Here is a 23,124-nt window from a genome sequence, read left to right as displayed (position 1 = left end):
AGGGAAAACAATGGCGCTTGTAGGGTAAAACCTGAGTGTATTCCAGGGAATTTAATGCTTCCCACTTTGCATAGAATTATCCCTCTAGGAAGTCTTAGTTTCACGAAAAGAAATATAGAAGAGAAACTATGGCCATTCAAAGAACGCCACTCGTATCCAAACCAACAATCATATCCTAACCACTCATAGAAGCCACTCATATCCAAACCGACGATCATATCCAAACCAACAATCATGTCCGAAGCACTCATAAAAGGCTCTCATATTCAAACCAACAATCATATCCAAGCCAACAATCTTATCCAAACCACTCATAAAAGCCACTCATATCCAAATCAACAATCATATCCAAACCAACAATTATATCCATATCATTCATGAAAGAAACTCATTTCAAAACCAACAATCATATCTAGGACACCTGCCCTCCCATCCCTCTCTAATTTACGTATGTTATTGTTTATATTTTTCCTATGTAAGGTTTTTTTCATATTTTGTTTTTTGTTTGCATAGTCCAGTCTCAGAGACACAGTATTTCATTAAAGGCTCTCAGAAATACCTCCGATAAAAATTTACCTCCAATAACGTCCCTCTTCCCGAGAATTACTTGCTTGGTCCCCTCCCCCTCATCTTTTTTTTTAATTTACGTCTGTTATTCTTTATATTTTCATGGCCATGAAAATATAAAAATTTTACGCCATGAAAATATGTTTTTAATTTTACGTTTCCATAGTCTTGTCTTAAAAAAACACTGTATTTTCGTTAACCCTTTCATGCCTGAATTATGAAATGCGCGCAATAGAATTCAGACAATACTTGAGAGAACTAATGTTTATGACGAAAATAATACAAAAAACCAAGATAAAAAAATTTATTTCATGTCAGAAATGAAATAGCACTTTGGTGCCATATGGAACCATCCGGTTGTTACACTCATTATTTTTTATGCCAATCTATAAAGCAGTTTCTTTGAGGAGTGAAACATAGTCCTATTTCACACTTTGTGCATTTCACCCAAGCATGAGCATAGACGCGCTGTCAGCAACGAATCTTCTGCGCTTGCCATGTAAGATAGTGGCTCTGATCATCAAATCTGACAAAGACGGCAGGTAGCAAGTCTAACTTTTGGTATTTACGGGTCGGAAGCGTCGACTCCGTAGAAGTTCTCCTACCATGTTTCGGGGTTTGAGCCCTGGCGGTCAGCCCAATAGCCAAGTCAGACTTGAACTCGAGCAAAGTGAGCACCTTTTGCGTTCCCACCTCCTTGCATGCTCACCGGTATAGTAGCCACCCATTCATGACGCTAAGATAAATAAGGTAGAAGAAGATTCGAATACACCATTTCTTTGACTTGAAGTCAATCCTATATAACTCCAGAAGCATGTCGCATAAATCTACTCCACCCATGAATCTGTTGTATTCTTTGATTGCGAAGGGTCTGGAAACATCAGCTCGTGTCTTAGAAGATGCCTGCCACCGCTTGCATGTGTCGATTGGATCAATCCCAGCATAGAATGACAGAATATGGACTGGCTTGTTGTCGAACCATTTTATTGCTATGCATTTGGACTTAGATTCCACCCTCCAGTCATACGACCCTCGACCGCGGTGCTTTAGAGACATGTCTTCTTCTAAAGCAAGTCCTTTCAGCCTGTCTATGCACACAGCTGCAAGTGTGTGAATACCTTCATCTTTTATGAGGGCCAGGGACGAGAACCAGTTATCATAATATAGCTTTTATTTCTCTTTTTTTGGGAATATGGTCCGCGAGCCTTGCAACGAATCCAGAAGATACTCGAATGTCAGATGTTCTGACAATTCCCTTATCTGTATATACCTCAAAATCATAAATGAAACCGCTTTCTCCAGCTCCCGAAACTACTTTATAGCCCCGCTATGTGGCTTTTTTGGGTTGTATTGTTTTGCTGAAATTCTAGCTTTGGTGGCATTTATTTGTTCATCTACGTACTGATGTTCTTCCTTGCGGATTCTTAAACAGTTCTTTCTGACCATCTTAATAACAGGTTGAATCTTATAGAGTTTGTCGTGAGTTGAGTGGTTTCCTGGAGACTGCTTAGTGTTGTCGTTGAAGAGCAAGAGCCACTTGATTTCCTCAAAACGGTCTCTACTCATTTCCATCGCAACTGGCTGGTATCTCAGAGAGTTTGGCCAGTAGACTCTATACGATGGAGCTTTCATTATTCCTGTCATCATTATATTACCAATAATAACTTGAAGCTCCTTTTCATTTAAGTTTAGTATTCTGCCTTCTTTCTGCATATTACTTTGCTGACAGGCATGAGATATCAGATAATTGTAAAAAAGAAGACCGAAGAAGAAGAGTGGAGACTCACCATGCCAGGCAGGTAAAGTGCGCAGTTTCCCTTTCACTCGATGTCAGCTGGAGGAACAAACGGGGATTTCCGTCATTTGAGGGAGTTCCCAATACTTGGCTGTCCATCCGAAGGCCTTGAATATCCTGCAGTAGGAGTTACTGGGATTGATGAGGATGCTTTGTCAGAAGTATTTCATCCTGAGCCATTTCCTTCAAGAGCAGAGGTGCAAGTGGTATTTCTTCTTCGTCACCTTCAATCTACAATTTACCGCTAGCAATCAGCTCTTCGATGACGGGTTCTAATTCACCCTCTGCCTCAGTAAACTTAGATGAAGCAGCAGCTGCACTTTCGTCGGCGTCTTCATTACTGTCTTCACCAAGAAGCTCATCATCCGAAATATCTCTGTCAGGACAAAGAACAATTGCCAAGGCTTTCTCCAGAGTAATTCGCTCTTTCTGCTTTCTCCTCGTTTGTTGGTATTCGCCCACTTCTTTGGTCCTGCTTCCCGAGCTAGTTCCTTTGCATGGGTCCATAACCTGCAACAAAGAAAGACATAGCTTGTTTATGTATAAATAAGTTCAAGTTTCGTTCATTTTTGACAATCATATCTTTCTTGACGTGTTGACACACCTAAATCATTCATGGTGACTGGTCATGCATAAAAGAAAATAGAACCAAGATCTATTTTTCTTATTAGTCTTACTGTACCAATGTTAACAATGCTTGGCTTTGTGGTGTCATCAGGGGCGTTACTAGCAATTTGGCTTTAGGGGGGGGGGGGGGCGAGGAAGATTTGCAGACAACAAAAAACAAGTAACCGACGAATTTTTATTAAAAAAAAAAAAAAAAAAACATGGAAAATTGGAACGTTTCTTTTTAATAATTACAAGCAAATGGTTTGGAAACAAAGACTTCGGCGGCAAAGTGGCGAAAACTTCTATAATATAACTAATAGAGTATGTCACAAAGGGTCAACGTTCTTATAAATCCAGTTCAAGAACATTGTTTTTTTGTTTTATTGCTTATTTGCCAATAGGCAGAATAATTGGATGGTCTGAAGGAGCATTTTCTGGCGCGAAGCGCCGAAAAATTAAGAAATTTTCTTGCAAGTTTTGTAGGGCTCTGCCCGACAAGTCATTTTCAACGGGGTCAGTTGGTTTCTGTTCACTTTTCACAGACGAAGCAGTAAATTTCGTCGTCTTTGCCCGTCGGAAGTCTTTAATGACATAGCATTGGACCGACACAATATTAAGTTTTGTAGGGCTCCGCCCGACAAGTCGTTTTCTACGGGGCCAATTAGTTTCTGTCGACTTCCCTCAAATGAAGTATTAAATTTCGTCATCTTTACCAGACGGAAATCTCTTGTGACATAGTATTGGACCGAAACTATACCAAGTTTTACAGAGTTCCGCTAGACAAGTCGTTTTCTAGTGGGCCAATTGTCTTCTGTCGACTTTGCACACATGAACCTTTTTTTGGATTTTGACTTAAGGATTATAATTTGTATAAACGGATTATTTCGTTGAGTGATAATTCCCTTGGGAACTGTGGATACTATGGATTTTCATATTAATATTGTTATGATCAGTGACCTATATTGGAGAACAATAGAATTAAAATAATATCATTGCCCTCGCTGCATGTTTTTGAAATGTTTGAACAGCTAGTTTGGAATGCCATCTTGAACTTTATGAAAAGATCAATAAAGGCAGGAAATCGGAGTACTGAAATTGTTAAAAAGACAATTAAATTTTTCAAAAAAGACGATCTTAATGATGCAAAAACAATCCAATGGGAAGCAGCTAAAATTAGCACTAGAGTGTCTATTAAAGTAAACCCGCATGACAACGTGATTGAAATGATTTGAGTCTTTGAGGACTGCGATAAAAAAATATTGATCTACCGGCGTTTGTCATTGTAGAACCTGCTGTGGTCCCCTATGTTCAAGGCGAAGTATCCACCGCTCTTACTAGACAAATGACCCAGATCTCAAACAATTTAGATGCCTTTATGAATCGTGGGAATTCAGATATACCCTCCCTGGCCCCAACTATAGATGATCCTGAAAATCCATCGTATGCAGTTACAGTGAAAAATCCTCCTCGTGACCTAGACAAGCCTGGTCTCAGAAAAAAATTTCTTGAAAAGGTATGTGGGAATATTTGTGATAAAATTGTCAAGCTAAAGCCGAATAAAGTAAACTGGCGTGTCGTCACTGCCTCAAAAGCAGATGCAGAAGGTGTGCTACAGGCTCTTTCGAGCGGTAGCCCAAACATCGAGGCCAAGATTAAAAGTAGTGCCTACTTCGGGATCATTAGAGGCATTCCGGTTGATTATCTAGAAGATGATATACGAACCCTAATTCCTAAATGCATTAATGCCAAGAAAATTGGTCACTCCCGCTCGTTCAGGTTGCAGTTCGAGTCAAAAACTGATCTAATCAATGCGATAGCAAATCCGCAAGCGATTAATTTTAAGAAAATTCGTGTCTCAGGGTTTTTCCTTTTTCCCCTAAGGTGCTGTAAATGTCCAACCTGAGGACAAATTTCTGAAGTAAGCAAGAAATCTTGTGTTTGTTCAGTTTATAGTGAAAAAAGACACTCTAGTTCTAAAAATGATCCCTGTTCTAGACCGAAATAATATACACCATGTAAGTCTGCTGATCATCCCTGTTATAGCTACAAGCGTCCCGTAGCTCAATCTCTGCTAAAACAGATTTTGAAATAATGCTGCGTTCAACTTCGATTCTATCATGGAATGTAAACGGAAAAGTTTCTGATAAAATTCCTATTTTGACCCAGTTGCTCAAGGAATATGATATTATTTACCTCCGAGAACATTTTTTGTCAGCAGAGAAAGGGGAATTGAGCGAAATCTCGTCGGATTACAAAGTGTTTTTGCCCTCGGCAAACATAGCGGAAGCGTGTAAATACCCTTCCAATGGCCTTATTATTCTGACTTACTTACCCTGTAAATTGATTAAGATAGATGATAATTTATAACTCGTGTCATTTCGAAATACACTTATAATGAATGTTTACGTATCAAAAAACTATCGTAATGAGAAATTCGAGGCGAAGTTTATGGGGGCTTGCAAGAAACTGTGTAAGCTGATCAAGAAAAACGCAAAATCCTCAGTCACTCGCTCGATATTAATAGGTGACTTTAACTGTGATTTGACCGATAAAACGCTCCCCACAAGTCAGCTCCTTTGGAGCTCCATTCCTCCTTCGTATTCATTAGTTGACAAAAATGAATCCTATACCTATGTTGGCCCCAGCTCTTCAACTTCGAACCTCGATCATATTGTTTCTTCCTTTTCGATCAAACAAGCCACTGTACTTCGTGAAGGCTACTACTCTGACCACTTACCTATTTGTGCGACAATTAAGTGCAAATTTGAAAGCAAAACTCAGCAAGAGGGAAAGTGGTTTATGTTCAAGAATGGAGTCACGTTGATCGTCAGTTATTTATGTCCGAGTGTGACACGTTAGTCAACAAAATTAAAGTTCCTTTTCACCTGCTTAGTTCAGAATGCAGGTCTATTGCAGGTCAGAATGCAGGAATATTAGTGAGTACGAGATCGAAATACAGCTTACGATTTATCTTGCAGAAATCAACCACGCGCTTCGATGCGCAGAAAAGTGTGCAGTCCCATCTAGACGTGTTCGCAAAAATACATAAGTCACCGATTGGTCTAAAAATCAAAGTCTTGTTGTAGCTTATGATTTGGCTAAATTGTGGCTAATTTGTGGCGATGATTGTCTGGAACGAATCCGATAAACCGCGCTCCAATATAATAAACGAATTGCGTCTGAAGACAAAAAGAAAGTTCACAAGAGCCCTTAAAGACCATAAAATAATTTTGATTAAAAAGAAATGTCGATAAGATAGGTAGTGATCCTTCACTTTTGTAGAAAAGTTTTAAACGTAGTGACCGGACTTCCGTCGGTAGTATTCCAGAAAAAAGCTGGATTGATTATTATAAAAGTGAGTTTTCGTCTCTTGACCTTGTTGCAGAAAGTAAATATGAAAAAGAGCTTGACCGTTTGCTTGCTAATTCTATTCGTTTTTTTTTTCTGCTTTTATAGTGACGCCGTCTGATATTGAGTTTAATCTGGAAAAAATTAAGAAAAAATCTTCTGCCGGTGTTGATTTAATATCTGCTAAACACTTTGAACATAGTAGTAGTCTTTTGTTGCAGCACCTTTCGTTACTTTTTCAAATGTCTATTTCTTCTTGTATTGTGCCTCAACAGTTTTGTATTGACCAGATTACGCCTATTCCGAAAAAAGGGAAAAAGGATCTCGATGATTGTCGATCGTATCGGCCTATAGCCGTCTCAAGCACCACTTTTAAAATATTTGATTCTATTATTCTTAAAGATATTTCCCAAAAGTGTTCTGTGCCTGCGCATCAGTTCGGTTTTCAGAAGGAACTTAGTCGTGAGCATGCTCTTTATTCCCGTTTTACGGTTCTTGTAAATGTAGAGTGTTCTGGAGATTTCATTTTCGCATGTGCTCTGGAGATATCCAGAGCATTTGATTCGTGTATTTTTATCCAGCGTTTGGTAGAAGCTTTAAAGAGAAGAATTGACTTCTCAGCTATAAGATGTCTTCGATACATGTATAAACATCTTCGTGCCAAAATGAAGCGCGGTTCAGAGCTTTTTAAGGTGCTAAAGGGCATTAGACAAGGAGGTCTCACATCCCCCGCCCTTTTTACTAATTCAGTCATTCCAGCCCTAAGTTCTATTGACTACACCTGTATTTACGGGGGTTTGGAAGTCTCATTACTTACGTATGCTGATGATTTCCGAAATCTGAGTCGCACTTTCTCTGCTTGTGAGAGCACTTTTTCGACGCTAAAACTAAAATATCAGCCGATTGGTTCAAGTTTTAATGTGGATAAAACTGTAGCTGTTGGTTTCAACCTCAAATGATACTCTGATAAATTCCTCCAACTTACTGAAACTTGTATCCCCCTCTCTAAAAGCCTTATTTACCTGGGAATGACCATTAGAAATTCAATTAAGAAAACTATTAAGCTTGCCATTCAAAATCTTGAAAAAAAGACAAGGTTAGCTTATTCGTCACTTGTCTCTAACGTTACACACCTTAGTCGTTTCCCTATTTCTAAAATTTATAATAGTCTAACTGTGCCTCATCTTCTTTCTCTGTCTCCTATTTGGCAATTTTTTCCTGCTTCAAAAAAAAATTGTTCATCGGATTTATTTTAAATTTGCTAAATTCCTTTTACATATGCCCCCTTGGACTAGTAACTCTTTTTTGTCCCAAAAATTCAAGCTCATTTCCCCTTTGACAATTATTGATAAAAAAGTGAAAGATTTTAAATCTTCCGCCAGTAAACTAAATCATGATTGGTCCTCATTGTTTTTATGAGTTTTTTTTTATGTCTTTTGATTTATTTCTTATCTTGTGATTATTATATATGATTTGTGATTATGTCTATGATTATTATGATTGTAAAAACTACTTATTTTTGTTCAGTGTATGAGTTTTCTTGTCTTTTTTCTTTTGTTTCTCTTATGTACTCTGTCATTTAGGGGACTTGCGCCCTTTTTTGTTTTGACAGGTTAAATATAAATTGAATAGAATTGAAGTAGTAAGTTTCCTCGGGCTTCGACTGACGAAAACCCCTCCAAAAGCTTCACTTTGCGCCAAAACATAGTGACTTTTGCTGGGCTTCACCCGACAAAATTCCTTACTAAGCACCTTTTTTTTGGGGGGGGGGTACCCCATCCCCCTAGAAATGCCCCTGGGTGTCATCTGCGTTTCATTTTCCAGTAGAAGCTACCGTTTTCTTTATAGATGGTGCCCTAGATTCGACTTTGCACAAAGATTTAGTAAAAGGCATTGCTTTATAGATGCAAAAAAATTTTGCTCGATTTTTCTGTTTACTGCCGGATGGTGCCATATGGAAGCAAACTTTTGAACAAGCATAGCAACCAGTTCTTTGAATCATGAACGGAGACAAACATCAGGCAATTTCTTAGCCAATTTGCAATGTATTAGTATATTAACCAAACAGATAAATCACTTACCTAAGTCGTGCAGACAAGTTACGTCAACGGTATCCAGAGACGGATGTTTCGAAGTATAGGATGTGAGATTTGAGACAGCTAAACAAATACTGGATTGGAAAATAAACTATTGACAAAAATACGAGTAGATCACGTACTCTTTAGCTACCCTGGGAGATCAAAATTCACACAGTCGCAACAGAAGTTGGGGGAAAATAAAGTTATAATTATACAAGGTGTCGGGCGGAACTATCCGTCCTGAAACAGTTAAGGGATCTCAGAAATACCTCAAAAGAGCGTAAAATTTACCTTCGATAACAGCCATTTCCCCGGGAAGTACTTGCTTGGACTCCTCCCCCCCATCTTTTTAATTTAAGTGTTTTTGTTTATATTTTATCTTATGTCAGGTTTTTCATGTTTTTGTTTTACGTTTCCATAGTCTTGTCTTACAAAACACTATATTTTCACTAAGGAATCTCGGAAGTACCTAAGTAGTGCCACAAAATTTACCTCCGTCAGCACACCCTCCCGAGGAATTACTTGCTTGGACCCTTCCCTCCATCTTTCTTTAATTTACATATGTTTTTGTTTATATTTTATTTTATGCAAAATTTGTACATCCCATCGCTAGAAATAAATTTAGAGTAATTTCGTCTAAAAATAAATATTCCCTTTGCACGTTTTGCATAATCGAAGTTACGCCTGACCAGAAGAAGGCCGACTTCAGCTTGGAATCCCGCCAGATGTGTTAAGGAATAGAAAAATGTGTCTTGCTACGTCACGGGAATCTGTTATTTCTTGAAAGTATTTCTCAAATATATAATATTAGGAATGGCTTGTTAGTCCTCTTGCTTGGAGTGCTTTTCTATTGGAAGAGATTTGACCTTTCAAGTCCCAGCGAGAACAAAAGAACTACAGAATAAAAAAAAGAAATGCTTTGAACATTTCTGGCGAAAAAAAAATGTAAAAAAAGGTATTAAGTGACAGCGATGCGTGCCATCATTACATGAAAGTGCACCGTCATTACATAAAATTGTGTGCTGACTTTATATAAAGTGTGCACCGCCATTAAGTTAAAAGAAAGAAAAAAACGCTTTGAATGTTTCGATCGAAAAATAAAACACCAAAAAGGTATTATATGACCGTGATGCTTGCACTGTCATTACGTGACCTCACAAAAGGTATGAGCAGTGCTCGGTTACAATCGGGGGTTCCCCATGGGTTCCGACGTTAGGCTACATAAAATTTTGTCATCCATATTAGACTTGACCATTTAAAACGGGGATTGGAGTCCAGAGGGGTGTGTCGCGGAAATCTTACCAGCCGACCGCTCGAAACAGGGGCCTCATTGCACAGGTGCGAGGAGCTCCATTTATCACTACTTGTGTATTATAGTGACCACACTCTGATTAATCATATAAAAAAATACTGAAAACCCAGGAATCTTGCCAATACTGAAACAAAATCGTGGTACCTGGTCACAGAAACAGGGATGCACCGTTAAACCTTCTTCATGCACCGTTAAACCATTGGAATAAAGGAGTAGTCCGTATTGGCTCTTTCGGATTTTAAATGCCCCCACTACTGTCATTCAATTTAAAACTGAAAGGACTAAGTAAGTAAAATAAGTAAGCAATACGGCACTAGACCCTTATGATTCAAAACGGCAGTGTTGATCCCCGTTTCGTGACCCTCAGTCAGAAGGCACGATGGGGGGCTGGGGGCCAACCATCCTTTTCTCTCGCACATCCTTCCTAATTACCTTCTCCAGATTTCTTTTTGTATCAATTTAGAGCTGGGTCGACTCTGGCTAAACTTACAGAGTCACACCACTGACCCGCGTCCCAAACCAAGTAACTGGCCACGCCAGGGATCGAACCCGTGCCCCTTGGACAAAGAACTCTCAACCCAGCGCACGTCCACTTAGCCAGGACGGCTTTAATTGAAAGGACTAGTACCCTTTTAATAGTAGAAATTGATAGGAGGGCAACTAACCCCCCTCGCTCGCCCACTATATCCCCAAACACATCCAATCAAAATTTTGAGAGAGCCCTTTTGTTCAATGTAGTTGAAAGCTCTGTAAATTAGGTCTTTGAGGATGACAACCCCCTAAAACCCTTCAGGGCGAGGTTTGTAAGTTATAACCTGGGGTATATAAGGTTTTTATAGAAATCGTTGTCGTAGAAACTTCAAAAAAAGGCTCATTCAATTGGAAATTGAGAGAGCTATTGCTCTATTTAATAGTCAAAAGTAATCGGAGGGAGAATCTCCCGCACACCCATGATTTCCCCAAACATTTCCAATCAATATTTTTATGTAATCATTTTGTTCACCGTAGTAGAAAAGTCTGGAAATTATGTCTTTTAGGATGACGAACCCGCCTTCCCCCTCCCCAAATATCCCTCAGGACAAGAGTAGTAAATTATGCCCTTGGGGCATATAAGGTTTTATAGAAAGTTTTGTCGTAGAATCATAAAAAAGGGCTCAGTATTGGAAATTGAGAGGACTTGTGCCTTTTTTTAGTCGAAAGCAATCAGAGGGCGCATGACCACCCCGAGCCCATCATTTCCTTAAAACAATTCCAATCAAAATTTTGAGATAGCCTTTTTGTTCAACGTATTTGAAAGGTCTGGAAATAATGTATTTGAGAATAACAAATACCCCAGCCCTCAGGGCAAGGATTATATGCCACCCAGCCCTGGGGGTATTCAAAGTCTTTATAGATAGAACTGCAACGAAAAATTTGGAAGAGACTCATCAAATTGGTGATTAAAAGCTGCAATCCCTATTATGAGAGTCAAATTGTTCGTGGGGTCGCTACCCCCCCCCCCCTCCCACACACACACACACGTCGTGTCTTCCTGAACTGCATCTAATATAAATTTTTAAATAGCCATTCTATTCAAAATAGTCTAAATATCATATAACAAGGATTCAGGGGTTGAAAAAAAAACAGAAATTAGGGACAAGGGTTGTAAGTTATGCCCAGGGGGTATTTAAGGTTTTTATGGAAGGGATTGTTGTTTAACTTTAGAAGAAGCTCATTTGGTTGAAAATTAAAAGTTCTTTCTCCTTTTTAAGCGTCAAAAGTGATGAACAGATTTTAGCCCCCCTCTCTCCTAGAACCCCTTCTTTCACCAGACCAATCTAATTGAAATGATAAGACAAGGATTTTTTTTTCAAAATAGTTCAAAAAAATTTTAATAATGTTTTTAGGGATGGCACAACCCCCCCCCCCCCCCAGCGTCCTGGGGATAGGGTTGTAAGTTACTTTATGAGGCCATATAAAGTTTTTACTGAATGGGCGGTTGTATAAACATCAGATGGGGCTTTTTTTTATTGGAAATCGGAATTTATAGTGCCCTATATAAGAGTCTAAGTGATTTAAGATGAAACAGCCCCCCCCCCACCCTCAGCATTTACCTTAACACATCCTTCGGAAATTGTGTCTGTGAGGAATATAATCCCCCCCCCCCAACAGCTCTCAGGGAAAGTGTTGTAAGTAATGCCCTTGGGGCATATAAGGTTCTTATAAAAAGGGTGGTCGTATATGCTTTGGAAGGGACTCAATGGATTGGTAATCATAAGTTCTAGTGTTCTTTTTAAGGGTCAAAGTTATCAAAGTGCAGCTACCCACCCCACCCCCCTCCCACACAAACACACCAACCCGTCGTGTTTTCCTGAGATGTATCCAATAGATATTTTGAGACAGTCTTTCATTCAAAATAGTCCAAATATCATATAAAAACGATTTTGAGGTTGATACAAACCACCAGAGCCTGAGGGCGACGGTTGTAAATTATGCCCCCTGGGGTATTTAATGTTCTTATGGAAGGGAAGGCTGTATAAGCTTTAGAGGTGGCTCATTTGTTTGAAATTGCAAGTTCTGGTTACCTTATAAGAGCCGATAGTGATGGAGGTCAAGTAGCATCCCCCCCCCCCAGCTACACCTCTTTTCACCAAATGCATCTGATTGAAATTGTGCAATGGCTATTTTGTTTAAAATAGTCCAAAAAACATATAACAAGGCTTCCAGGGTTGGCACAACCCCCCCCCCAGATCCTTGGGGCAAGGGCTTTAAGTTATGCCCTGGGGGCATATAAGGTTTTTAATAGAATGGGTGATGGTTAAATCAGAATGGTCTGATTTGATTTTAAATTGGAAGTTATAGTGCTCTTTTAAGAGTAACAGTGATTTGAGAGAAATTTCCCCCCCCCCCCGCACCTATCATTTTCCTTTTTTTTCCATCATTCATTGTTTCCCATCATCTCCCATAACAGCATTGTTGAAAGGTTCAGTAATTATGCGCTGCAATAGTTTTAGTAGAAGTAGTAGCATTAGCAGCAGTCTGCAAATTGCGTCTTTTTTTTCAACGTCCCCTTCAACACACAATGAAATTTTTAAATTAATAACATCAACCGGTCCTGAAGCATTGCTGATACGTCCTCTTGACAACCTATATGGGCCTAGTGTGTTTCGATTTATTTCAATACAGTTACAATATTGGCCAAAAATCTTCGCCTTAGTACCCTTAGGTTAATTAGTTGTAGTAGAAGCACCCATAAATATAGTAGTAACAGAAGGAGTACAGTTAATAGTAGTAATAGTTATAGTAGCAGTAGTTGTAGGAGTGGAAGTATAAGTATTATGATGCAAATTTTGTCTTTTGGCTAGTTCAACACCCCCACAACAAGCGTTGTAAGTTTTAATTTCACACACGAGACTGTTCCTAAGATATTGCTAATATACCATTTTGACAACCTGCATACGGATGGCAGGTTGTGATCCGTACAACAAAATATTCTCTGAAAATTTCCCCTTCATACCTTCATGGGTGGCAGATTTGAGCTAGCCAGAGGACACTGTGTGTATTCATTTAATGCTGCTTCTACGGTTGCTTTAACTAGCGAAACTAATGGCATTAAGTTGAAACTTTTAGGCAATACTTAGGAGCAGTTTCAATTAAACAAAAAACCTATACGAATGCAGGTATTAAAAGGGCATATAAGCACTATAGAGCATATAAGAACATAGGCAGCGATGCTCTCTCATAGCTAGTAATCATTGATATATTAAAGGAGCTAATTTGATTAAACATTAAAAGTTCTAGTGCCCTCTTAAGAGTGAAAAGTGATTGGAGGGTAATCAGCCCTCCTCATAATTTTTCAGACACTTCCTATCAAAATTTTAAGACTGCCATTTTATTCAGCATAGCTGAATGGTCTAGTAACTATATCTCTAGGGTCATTGGGTAGGTCAACCTCCCACAACTATGTTATTTGCCCATTATGCTTAAAAACTAAACGTTCCTTTAAAATTAATTCAAAAAACACTGTTTGTATGCAAGTTGCCAGTAAGACATCTCAGCAATATACCAAGAAATACTGAGGGTATTAAGTTCAAATTTGGGGTTACTTTTGTAACTAGGGGAGAACGGGGCGAAATTGGACAGGGGCAAACTTGGACGTCGAACCTGACAACTAGCCTATTGCTTCTATCGATCCACAAAAAATAGGGTAGATGGGGCTTATGTATGTCTACATTGGCGGGAAGTTTGAAATCTAACGGAACTGTTAACACCAGGATAAGAGGTAAGGAAGTTTTTAGATGCTTAAAAAAAATCTCGGAGTCGCAACATCAGCTTGATTTGCGGTAACAAAAGGTGGTAGTTTTCCTTTGTTGTTGATGTTGTACAGTTGCTAGATACATCCTCTATCTATGTCCTGAGTGTGATTTGTCTATTCCGAGTACTTCTTTTTCAGGACGCCATTTTCTAATGGTTCGATAGGGGTGAGATTGGACAGAAATTCGGGGGCGACTTTGGACACTGTCCATGGTCGCCCCGTGTGTCCAACTTCACCCCGTGCTATTTTTGTTTATCATTTTAGAGAATGTCTTTGCCTCTTTGGAGGCAATTTTTAGAGAATTTCTTAACTAATATTTGGAGTTTGATCGATGATGCTAGATGACGTTGCTTGTGTGTAGATGTGTTTTTTTTTTTCGCACAACACAACGAGGTTAAGTTGGCTGTTTCATTAGCTTAATGAAAGGAGCAACATTAAAACTTAAAACGAACAGAAATTAGTCCTTATATTCCCTCCTCAACGCTTTACTCTTTACTACCCTAAAGTTTGACTCGTTCTCACAACTCTATTTTCTTAAACAATAAAAAATTTTAGCATAAAGAGCGAGGTGTTGAGGTGGGGACAACCCCGTTCATATACGGAATAAATTCTGTTCGTTTTAAGTTTTAATTACGCTCCTTACTTTCAGTTAAAAAAACTAGTCTTTTGTAATTTAATTTCAGGACGTTTTTGAATTAATGCAGCTTCATTTTTGGGTCATCGTACATGAATAATTCAAACAAAATTTATATATCAATTTTATTTATTTTTTGGCTAAATGGCTTTCTCGAAATTTTGTTCTGACGTAACTTATGAATTCACTCACGTAACAAACTATATTCGTATATTTTTATTCCGTATTTTAGGGGGTTCACCCCCTAGTCAATACCTCACTCTACGCTAAAGTTCAAATTTTGTTCCAATGCTTTAAGAATGACCCCTTAATCACAAAAGCCGTTAATTAAAAAAAAAAAAAATTTAATTTTTAATATAATTTTTTTTTTAATTACATGATCAAACAATTCATGGTAACGAACTGTAAGTAAGGAGGGACCCGGTTCATATCATTGCTTCTTAAAGCTATTTTCAGGTTATTTCCCGTGCATTTACTGTTTGTTCTTTCTAGTTGGACAATGGTTCGCAACTACATCAGGAAACACGATCTACCAGATGGCAAATCCATGGAGCAGGCAGTGAATGCAGTCTTAGAGCGTAGACTATCTATTAGAAATGCCGCAAAAACCTATGGACCGAAGAAATCTACCGTCGCCTATGCTCTGAAAAATCAACAAGGAGTTACTGAAGAACCTCGAGCGAATCCAGTTACACCCCCAGGTTGCCCAAACTGAAGAGAAAAACTGTTTTCTCTAACAAACAAGAAAGAGTTTGTAGAGTATCTCCTAAAATGTCAGCTGATGAATCACGGCCTCACTCCGAAAGAAGCGAGGAAACTTGCCTTTGAATGGGGCAAATTGATTGGCGTCGAAACGCCGAAGAGCTGGGTGCGAGACAACATAGCTGGGGCTGACTGGTTCTCAGGCTTTATGAAACGAAACCCAGAGCTATCTATTCGTAAGCCTGAAAATACCAGCCAGGCAAGGGCTGCTGGCTTCAATCCAGTGGTTGTGAATCTGTTCTTTGACAACCTGCAGAAACTCTACGAAAAATTCAAGGTCCCACCAAACCGTATCTGGAACTGTGATGAAACTGGGGTTCCTACTGTATTTCCAGCTCCAAAAGTAATCACAAGGAAAGGATCGAAGCAAGTGTCCCAGATAGTGTCAGCAGAGAGAGGGGAAAATGTTACAATGCTTGGGTTTATTTCAGCCACTGGTCAAGCTCTTCCCCCCGTTTTTATATTCCCACGGGTGAAGGTGAACGACCGGCTTTTTCGAGAAGGCCCCACAGGATGTCTCGGGCTTTCTCGCCCTAGTGGTTGGATGACTTCCATCAACTTTGTAGCTTCTATTGAGCACTTCATCAAGCTGGTGACGCCATCGAAAGAAGACCCTGTACTATTGCTATTTGACAACCACGATAGCCATGTCTTGGTGGAATTAGTGCGGCTGTGCAAAGACAATTGAGCCCACCTTCTGACCTTTCCTCCCCATTGTTCCCACTGCTTACAGCCATTGGACGTCTCTGTCTACGGACCATTCAAGTTTGCGATGAGAGAATCACTGAACACCTGGCTGCAGATCCATCCAGGTCAACGAATTACGATTCATGAGACTGCTCAGCTCTGCAAAGAACCATTTCTTTGCTAGTTCAACCCGGAAAATATAACAGTTGGTTTCACGAAAGCTGGAATTTGGCCCTTCAACAGAAGTGTATTTTCTGAGGTAGACTTTCTACCTGCTGAGGTGACAAATCATCCACCCCCGGACAATTCGTTACTCGATATGGAGCCAATACCCTCTCCCTCTCCTCCTTCACCTTCTCGTCCCCAAAGCGAGCTAGGAAAACAGACTCCTGAAGCAGTAAGACCCTATCCAAGAGCAGATATGACAAAGCCCAGAAGGAATGCGAGAAAGCAAGGTCGAACTTGTATTCTTACCGATACACCCGAAAAAGATGCTTTAGAAGCTGAAGCACGAGCGAGAAAGGAAAAGCAGAGTAGAAAGCCTTTGCCCAAGCAGGCCAAGCAGCCCACTGCCATGAAAATAACGCAATGTGACTCACCAGTGGACAGTAGGGTCGATGACGTTGAGCTTGACGACAATTCATCTGACAATTCTCTGCACCCCCATGATCCTGATAAGGATGACATAGACAAGGACATTCAAGCCGAAGACTTTGTTTTTGTCAAGTTCGAGTATGGAAAGAAGAAAGCCCTTGTGTATTATGTTAAGTTCTTGATGTTGTAGAAAAGCAGTTTGCGAGGGTTAACTTTCTTCGGAAACAAGGGGACAAATTCATGTTTCCTCAGCTTCCCGATATTGCTGAGATAGACGTTACCGATATAGAACTGAAGCTTCATGTCCCCTCTTCAGCTGGTGGAACCAGTCGTGCAGTTCAGGGGCTTGTTTTTGGTTGTGATCTTTCGATGTACGCTTTAAAATGACAATTCTAGTTGAAACCCGGATGCCTGTGCACTGTTCCTGGCTGATTTTTTTATGCGATTTTAAGTTTTCATATGATTTTGAGTGATTATGTATCATTTTACACGAATATTTTGTATTTGGATAAAGTTTAATTGCTTAAAACTGTCTTGTCCAAAGTCGTCCCATGCCCGTCCAATTTCACCCCGTGTACGGGGCAAAACTGGACACTTGACAAGGTCCTACTTTCATGGTACTCACACTTCAGAGTGATCTTTAAAAAATCTGAAAAAAATTAACCATTATTTGTCAGACTTTTACCTTTCTAACGACCCGCACTAAATTGTTTTATGTCAATCCAGTACCTAGTTATGCTTGGAAAACTAAAAAGTGTCCAAGTTCGCCCCATTCTCCCCTACTTCTGCTCTTAAAATTTTACTAAATCAAAATGGTGTAATTGTTTCCTTACTGTAAAATACAATAACAAAATTAAAATAAACTTTAAATGTCAGTTTAATATACATATGCTGATATTTATTCCTTAAAATCTTAATTAATTTTGATTTCTTAAAGTTATAAAAGTTAAAAATTTTATAGAATTTTTCAGTAAAGTACAAATTATATTCTGGCTTTAAGAAGGCATAGGTGTTTTGAACCCTACTCAAATTAATTTCTGCTCGTTTTGAGTTTGACTGTTATTTATTTCAATTTCTGTTCGTTTTGGGTTTCATTTATTTATTGATACTGATTTGTGAAAGTTGTATGTTTGGTAGATTATTTGATTTTTCTTCATTTTTGGTTTAATGGAGTTTTTTACTTTTTTTGAAAAAGTTATTTTGTGAAAAAAAAAAATTCAATTAATTTATAGAGAAATTGTTTTTTTATCAAATTGTTTTTTTGTGGCAGAAAGGATACCACGAATACCATGCTTATGGCCGAGATCTCTATCATTCTAAGAAGCCATTGGACAATGATACGTTTATTGACATCAATCCTTTTCGATTAAAAGAACTAAGAATGTTGTTGTTGTTGTTTGGGATTTGACGCGTTCGACCAATAGGTCATATGCGTTCGTATCACTCGATTGTTCTGTGCCTTCTGTAATCACTAGCTTGCTTGGGTGCCACTTTGGTCAATATTCACTGAACCTGATCATACATCACTTATCTTGCTATTGGTTGGTAGTAATTCACCTGCAGCAACTGCCTGCATTGAAAAACAGGAATCAAAATAATGCAACTGTGCTTTGTCATACAGCAAATAAAATACATATACGATACAATTATAATAAGTAATACAGTTTTACATTATAACCTGTTGCACACCTCCATATATATAAATTTAATCAGATAAAATATGAAAAGACATATAGGATAATAAAACAAATAAAATGGAAAAAGGATAACTCTAAAACAAAAAATATAGGAGGGGCATAATGGCCATCAAAACTAAAATAATATGGAGCCATCTACCATTTATCTTGCTTATTATAGGGGTAATCCCCATAAGCACCTGTCAACAATTATAAACAGGAACCAAAATGATGCAAATACCTTATCAAACAGCAAATACAAATTTTATACAAGTCAATTATAATAAATAAGACATTTAACCTGTAATCTGTAACCTAGATCAAATTACAAACAAATAAGGCAACTCTAAAAAAAGGAAACATACAGGAAAAAAAAAAGAATTTAGGGAATGAACCAAACCAGTAGTCTTAACCAAATTACTTAATAGGCTTGTGCTTAGTCAACCATGCCAAACCCAAGGGAAAACAATGGAGAGATAACTAGTCAATTGTCTGAGAAGGGGGCAGTCTAGGTCTGGCCCTTGCTTGTATTGTAGCACCTTCTGGGCTAGGTACAGACTCCTTTCCTCTACGTTTCCTTTCTGCTTTACCAGGGCTACTGGTAACTCTTGACATGGTGGGAAGGCTGGAACCTTCTATGTTTAGGTTTTCAACTGAGTTATTCAGGCTACGGACTGTTTCTTTGAAAGTATGTGGTGCTATTTGAGAAACCAGCTTGCAAAGTGAAGTTATAATCTAGGTTAGATCAGCGATCTGCTTTGCAACGCCTTCAAACATGGCCATGTACCTCATTTTAAGTTCCTCAGCTGGAGGTTGATTAGGAGTCAGTGTTTAGGAAGTCCTTTCTTCAAGACCTCAACGGCAGTCCTCAAGGGAATATTATTGGTGAAAGAGTAAGTTACAATAGTTTTCTTCTCCATGAATACTGGGCACTCCTTACCATTAGCAGCGTGGTTACCATTGCAATTAGGGCACTTGAGTACCTGGTCTTGCTAAACTGTTTTAGATTAGGGACATTCATCAAGGGTGTGTTGTCCACTACAAAGTAGACATCTTCTGCCTCTTTAACACTGTATTGTAACTCTGTAACACTGTTTTGCCCGGGGGATAAACTGCTTAACTGTATACCTTTTACCCCAAACAAAGATTTTCAGAGGGAACTGAACATCCTGATTAAAGGCGCAAATTAAAGGGATAATTGATGGGCTTGGGTTTTTAAAGGTCTATGTCACTTGTTGTATTCTGTCATCAACTTGGACCTCCTTGACAAAATTATTCAGATGGGTGACCTCCTTAGATGGGATAAATACAATTCCTTTTCTGTGTCTGATTAAAGCGGGGTTAGAGGTAGGAGCAAGCACAAACTTTACCTTACATCAATTTACTGCTATATCTGAAATAGAAAGTATAGCAGCAGCTACTGACTAGTTCACACCTACTATGATGATGGAGCCATCTGGTCCAAGTCTTTCTAACAATGAACCATAATGGCCCCTGCACTCATGATTTTGGAGATGTTGAAACGGTTTTTTGGCAATAACTGTTCTACAGCCCAATGTCAACAGCCTTGGCCTACTGGTCTCATTTCGACCTTCAACACCTAAAACCAAAATCCTTACACTAGAGTTATTGGGGTCAGAGGTGGCAGGACTACTAACCATCCTCTCCGTCGTCACAAATAGAACCCCAAAGGGCTAAAACAGTTTAAACAACAAAATTAAATCACAAAAACGAAATAACTTGTCAAATAAATTAAACATCTAAGCTAAAAGCAGCGAGGGACCATCAGTCAATAATAAATTAAGCAAGCAATATAAGTCAAAAGCAGGCACAGCACTAAGTTTCATAGCAGGGTATGAAAGGGCTTAATAAGCACTTTTAAGAAATTCGTAGTTGCAATATGCAGGAATCTGAGAGAACTTGCAGCAAGCACATTAACAGTCAAAGCAAGCCAAAGGCCAAAAATGCACAACATAGCGAGTGTACAGGTGTTAGAGACCCCACAGGGCAAAGTCTCTCGTGTTCTAATCAACAAACCGTGGCATAGAGCTATCCCTACTAAGAAAATAGCAATTATGAATATATTTGGGTCATTTCAATTTCAATTCGTCTTTTCTTCCTTTCACTAAGAATTAACTGCAAGGTGCTGAAAAAATTGCTAATAATTAATAGGTTGTTAATACAATAGGACTCTAATAACTTGTTAATCTTTAACCTTAGACGTCAAATGTAGCCTATTCTGAAGCTAATTTAGATATCAATTAACTCCAAACGATCATCCACCCCCCCCCCCATTAAAAAAAAACAACTCTATACAATTCTAAAATTTCTTATATAATTTGCCAGCATTTCAAATTTTTTGTTCTCTCGGAACCAAATCCTTATTTTTGTTGAGTCACACAACAAAATAGTCGGTTTTAGTTTTCATTTTGAGTCGAGAAAAGAGCCGAAATAGAGATAGGGGCAAAAATAATCAAAATTTAAACAACAATACCCAGATTATGTTCACAATAATCCAAAGCGCTGATGACAAGTAGAACAAAACCACGACTTGTTGATTGAAAGATTTCATATTGATGTCGATTTCTTTTTTCTTTGCAGGTTCATATATCCTTGTCTCGTTGTCCATAAAGATAGAGGAGCTATTAAACTTGGTGTATGAAAAATGTGTCAATTTGACATTTTGTATAGGAGACGACACATTGTTATACAAGTTTAAATAAATATATAATACAGATTGTAAACTGGTATCTTCTTGTTATTTCTCAATTTCTTTTTTTTCTAGTATTATCACTCAATTGAGCACTGTTCCTTCTTTATTTTTTGCTGTAAATGAACAGGTTTTCTTTCTTCATTATAGATGAAAAAATTTTTCTGCAATCATATTACCTGTTTTTGCTTTTCATTTGTTCCAAATCACTGAGATCAATCAAGATTCACTATAACGATTTCTAAATTTAAAAAAAAATTATGTTCCTCTACAACTCTTCATAAAACAATAGTTCAGAGTTTCATACAATACTAAGTTAGAAGATCATGCGTCAGAGGCTAAAGCTCATTGAGGGATGATTGTTTGACTCTTGCTTCATTTTCAATGGGGCATCCAATGGTGATTTGTTGCCTACCACTTCCAGAGGTCTGGAGATGTCCCACACCAAATGTCACAGGAAAGCTTTTCTTGCCTCATTCGACTAATGTGCTATCAGTATCGCCATCCTATAATAATAATAATGTATTTCTTACCCGTCTACAAAAAGGGGAATGACGGAGTGACAAAGGGGAATGACATTTCATAGGGGCAGAACACGGTGACTCACGACTGGAGGTATGTCCTTCAGAATATCTAGCCTAATTTTTTGCATTTTTACATTCGGAAGCTACTTGTCCAAAATGCTGGGAATAGTAGCAGCGTTTCGGAATAAACAAGAATTTCTCTATCCGAAAGAAATCATATTTGATCCGAATACCGTGTCAGATTGCAGAGAAAAGGGCACTTTCTGTCGGAAAATACATTTTAAAAGTTGACGAGCTTCCGATACAAATAGCTCTTGTACATTCTGGTGGGGCATTTTTTAAGTATTTTTCTGCTACACAACTATGTATCCGTTTCACAACGCCGATGAAGACGTGCTCGGTCACTTTCGTTGTCGCAGTGTTACTTTTCAGGTGTTTTGCAATGTTTTAAGCCGAAAACCCGGTCGGAAACTATGATCAGCCAACGACTTTTTAATGACTTGATCAAACATCAGTATCGCTAATGCAACACTTATCAATCAACTGTCTTTTTTTCGTGAGATTTGATACTTCAGGTGGATTAGCAACAACAACGGTGAAACTCTCGATCTCCAATCGATAGAATATAGAACTCTCGATCTCCAATAGAACTCTCGATCTCCAATCGAATGAGCTCCCTTTGAAGTTTCTACGACGACCCCTTCCATATAAAGTGCCTCTGGGAAAAAAAAATTAATAAAACATTGTAGCCGTATGGCCTTTACTATAGGCAGCGCTACAGCGTTGCCTCTGATTAAATTTAAAAAACTTTTTACACAAAACAAGTTCTTCAAAGAAAAGTTAAGAGCTCAATTAAGCCAAAATGAGCGAAATAAAGTTAAATAATCTTCCAAGCGTAAAAGTACCTCAAATCACTATCAATTAATAAATTAAACTCAAAAGCAACAAAATTCATAGGCAGCGCAATAGCGCTGCCTAAATAAAGGACGATATGGGCACAATGCATTATTTTTTTTTTGTCCTAGACCATGGCACTTCGTATCGAAGGAAGTTCGTAGAAACTTCGAAAAGGGCTCATTCGATGTGAAAATGGAATGGCTAGTGCTCTTTTTAATAGTCGAAGGTGATTAGAAGGAAACTAACACCCCTTTCACGCCCATTTTTATCCCAAAAACATCCAACCAAAATTTTTAGATAGCCATTTTGTTCAACGTAGTTGATTTCCAGATAGGAATAATTTTTCTGAGGAGGACACTCTCTCACAGCCGTCAGAGCAACGGCTGTAAGTTTTGCCCTGAAGGCATATAAGATTTTTATAGAAAGCTTTGTCGTAGAAACTTCAAAAAGGGTTCATTCAAATGGAAATTCAAAGTGCTAGTGCCCTTTTTATTTTGAAAGTGATTAGAGGGCAACTACCTCCCTCTCACGCCCATCTTTTCCCCAAACACATAAAATCAAAATTTTGAGATAGCCATTTTGTTCAAAGTAGTTGAAAGTCCGGAAATCATATCTTTGAGGATGAAACTCCCCCTAC

The 23,124-nt window shown here is 38.5% G+C and overlaps 2 protein-coding genes across 2 annotated transcripts in view; both read left to right on the top strand.

The window, feature by feature from the left end:
• LOC148941575 (eukaryotic initiation factor 4A-I-like) overlaps positions 1–21,100 on the top strand; it is a 450,045-nt gene extending 428,945 nt beyond the window's left edge. Inside the window, exon 11 of the mRNA XM_089104411.1 lies at positions 20,958–21,100. The gene's annotated coding sequence lies outside the window, so the exon portion shown is untranslated. The remainder of the gene's footprint in view (positions 1–20,957) is intronic.
• LOC148941576 (uncharacterized) lies at positions 15,419–16,087 on the top strand. Its single transcript, XM_089104203.1, has one exon. It carries the CDS (start codon positions 15,419–15,421, stop codon positions 16,085–16,087), a length of 669 nt encoding a protein of 222 aa, XP_088960329.1.
• Positions 21,101–23,124: the final 2,024 nt, after the last annotated feature.

The sequence above is a fragment of the Artemia sp. Qi Xiang Cuo genome, chromosome 18 (assembly GCF_049724085.1).
Source record: "Artemia sp. Qi Xiang Cuo chromosome 18, ASM4972408v1, whole genome shotgun sequence".
Classification (NCBI taxonomy): Eukaryota; Metazoa; Arthropoda; class Branchiopoda; order Anostraca; family Artemiidae; genus Artemia; species Artemia sp. Qi Xiang Cuo.
This window is presented reverse-complemented; position numbering and strand designations above follow the sequence as displayed.